Here is a 3431-nt window from a genome sequence, read left to right on the forward strand (position 1 = left end):
AAAAATTCAAACTTTTTATCAAAATTATCAAAATTCTGACTTTTTCTCAAAATCCTGACTTTTTTACAAAATTCTGACTTTTTTACAAAATTCTGACTTTTTCTGAAAATCTCAAAATTCTGACGTTTTCTAAAAATTCTGACTTTATCTCAAAATCTCAAAATTCTGACTTTTTATCAAAATCTCAAAATTCTGACTTTTTATCAAAATTTCAAAATGTTTACTTTTTATCAAAATCTCAATTCAATTTTTTTATCAAAATCAAAAAATTATCAAAATCCTGACTTTATCTTAAAATCCTGACTTTATCTCAATTTTTCGCAAAATCTCAAAATTCTAACTTTTTCTCAAAATCTCAAAATTCTGACTTTTTCTGAATACTTAAATGTTAATAATCCCTGGTCCCCGGTTTGAGCTTCAATCTCAGGATCCATGTATTTGATATCCAAGAGAGAGGGAGTTCCACAGTCACAAGATGGAGGAATAGAAAGCAGTATTCAATGTTTACTTCAGATTAGCTCCACGTCAGAAATGATCATGCTTGTCATATGTCTATCTCCATAGAGGCTGAACCATCATGTTAAAAATAATGTATATTTAATTGATTTCTCTCTCCTCAGACGAACCCCCCTGGTATCCTCGCTCTGCTGGATGAGGAGTGCTGGTTCCCCAAAGCCACCGACAAAACCTTTATTGACAAAGTGCAGCAGGAGCAGGGCACACACACCAAGTTCCAGAAACCTCGTCAACTCAAGGACAAAGCCGACTTCTGCGTCATTCACTACGCAGGGAAGGTACGTACTCCAGACTCATTCTGAACAACTAGCTTAACATTGTTTGCGTTAGCCGGTATTTTAGTCTATTTGTCCTATTGGGAACCAGAAATGTTGACTTCCATAAATGTTGTGTTAGAAATGTAGAATAAGGACCCCGTCATTAAGACTTTACCAAATGCTTACTTGCATGTTGGCTATTAGCATATTTAGCTAAATTAGCACAAGTTGCGTTGATTAGCATTCATTAGCATCATCGCCTGTATGGACAATAGATTTAAAGACAACATTTTTTGGCCAATTTGGACAATATTGGACTGGTTTGGGTTTGTTTTGTGGGTGCTGAATCCATTTCAGACATTTACAGAATGCAAAATAGCAGTTTGAACTAGAAAATTGCCATATTTGTACTCCCAGTGTGCCAATTTGATGAATTTGAGTCGATTTTGAAGTTTTAGTGCACCTGGATTGATTGGATTGGACAGATTGCTCATGTATTATTTTGTACTCAACTATGTCTACAAGATGTTACAACAAACATATACAAGTAATGCAAAAATACAAGGGCAAAACTGTTTAATTGAGGTTGTTTCTGGCCATTTGGAAGCCCTTTCTCCGAGGCACAGATATATAGCTCCTCTGCGGGCTCTGTAACAGGTCACTGCCTGAAAACAAAAGCCCAGTTGTGGTACTGCTGCTGAAGGAAAACCACATCTGGTTCACATTGGGGTGAAATTGCCTCTATAGTGCCATGTGGCTGCATAACAACGGTTTTCAACTTTCACCCTTTTTGCGGTGGTCTGCCATCTGCAAAGAGGACGAAGCTGATATCATCCCAAGAGAGATGGATTAATTAGGTCTCTTTTTACCTCGTTTTCTAAATGAACAAAGCAAAGAGCGTCGTGTCCAAACATCTGGACCTGAGTCTTGCTTTGACAAACAGGTGAAAAAAACCTCAAATTCGGCTCAATATCAAGAATCCAGTCCTCAAAACTCAAGCCGGCATTAACTCTGTACTTCATCAAATAAACCCCGCATGACTGAGTGATACCGAGGGGGAAAATAACAGCAAACACCAGTGAGTTTGCTTTTCCAGGATTCTGATGAAACCCATATGGAGATCCAACATTCCTCCGCTCAGGTTGCAAACCGTGTCCATTACTTATTATGTCTCGATCTAATCCAACACTCTTCATAGTACGTCTGAAAAATACGTCCAAGAAAAAGCCATCATCATGTTACAGAGACTAATTCAATCAACACCTTATGGTCCAGTTAGACAGTACTGGGCTGTCAGTCAAATGTAACGTGGAAATAATATGAAGTCTGTAAATTCAGCACCGCTAAGCTAAAGGTGGTTATTGTTGGGCTATAAAGGAACTACAGCACGGTCACAGGACTTCACGTCACCACCGCTAAGCTAAAGGTGGCTAATGTTGGGCTATAAAGGAACTACAGCACGGTCACATGACTTCACGTCACCACCGCTAAGCTAAAGGCGGCTATTGTTGGGTTATAAAGGAACTACAGCACGGTCACATGACTTCACGTCACCACCGCTAAGCTAAAGGTGGCTAATGTTGGGCTATAAAGGAACTACAGCACGGTCACATGACTTCACATCACCACCGCTAAGCTAAAGGTGACTAATTTTGGGCGTGATGACGTTTAGTCTTCTAATTTAGACACTTGTTTATAAATCCACCTGTGGGGTATTTACTGACGTATTTTATGTCATGAAACCAAACGTACCCCAATAAAACACTTATTATTAAGATAAGATATAACCCAAAGATGGTTCGGACCGTGTCGGTATTTAGTTTCACAGATTTTCTGAACTTTCTACCTCTCTTTTTATATTTACTAAACCACGTAGCACATTCAGCACATCTGGTCCTGCCTGTGGGATCAAAGCTAGCTGTAAGACTCACTGCTGCAATTAATCTGCTGAAAGCCCCCCCTGTAATAACTGTGTGTTTCTGCAGGTGGATTATAAAGCGGATGAATGGCTGATGAAGAACATGGATCCTCTGAACGACAACGTGGCCACGCTGCTGCACCAGTCGACGGACAAGTTTGTGGGAGAGCTCTGGAAAGATGGTGAGACTCATCGAGTTTTTAATCGTACAAAAGTATATTCTGCAGTATGCATTAACACGGTATAGCTACAGAGTGCTGCAGTGATGGTGCATGCAGGTGTGAATGCGTAATCTATACATTTAAAACACTAACCATAAAGGCAAAAAAATATGTGCACATTTTAAATAACTGGAAATTACACACAGATCTGCAAATATTAATAAAATATATACAAATAAAATGCAATACTACACATTAGAACATAGATTATGGTCTGTTCACACAAATAATATTGAGACAAATCTATACACCATTAGTTTATAACCCAACACTGGCTTAAATAATAACAATGCTTTTATAATATGCATGCATTATTGATTTACTCCTTTAATCAATGCAAGTGTGTGTGTGTGTGTGTGTGTGTGTGTGTTTCCTTTCTCTCTCTGTGTATGGATGATGTGTGTGTACGTGTGTGTGTATGGATGATGTGTGTTTGTACGTGTGTGTGTGTGTGTGTGTGTGTGTGTGTGTGTGTGTGTGTGTGTGTGTGTGTGTGTGTGTGTGTGTGTGTGCGATGGA

General features: G+C 38.9%; 1 protein-coding gene across 1 annotated transcript in view; it reads left to right on the top strand.

Annotated features, from left to right (window-relative positions):
- Positions 1–3431, top strand: part of LOC104967171 (myosin-10-like) — a 10003-nt gene that overhangs the window by 1185 nt on the left and 5387 nt on the right. Inside the window, exons 2-3 of the mRNA XM_010796587.1 lie at positions 621–794; positions 2759–2873. Coding sequence (XP_010794889.1) covers positions 621–794; positions 2759–2873 — 289 coding nt within the window. The remainder of the gene's footprint in view (positions 1–620; positions 795–2758; positions 2874–3431) is intronic.

Source organism: Notothenia coriiceps, unplaced genomic scaffold, assembly GCF_000735185.1.
Source record: "Notothenia coriiceps isolate Sejong01 unplaced genomic scaffold, NC01 NC01_scaffold00037250, whole genome shotgun sequence".
NCBI classification, from domain to species: Eukaryota; Metazoa; Chordata; class Actinopteri; order Perciformes; family Nototheniidae; genus Notothenia; species Notothenia coriiceps.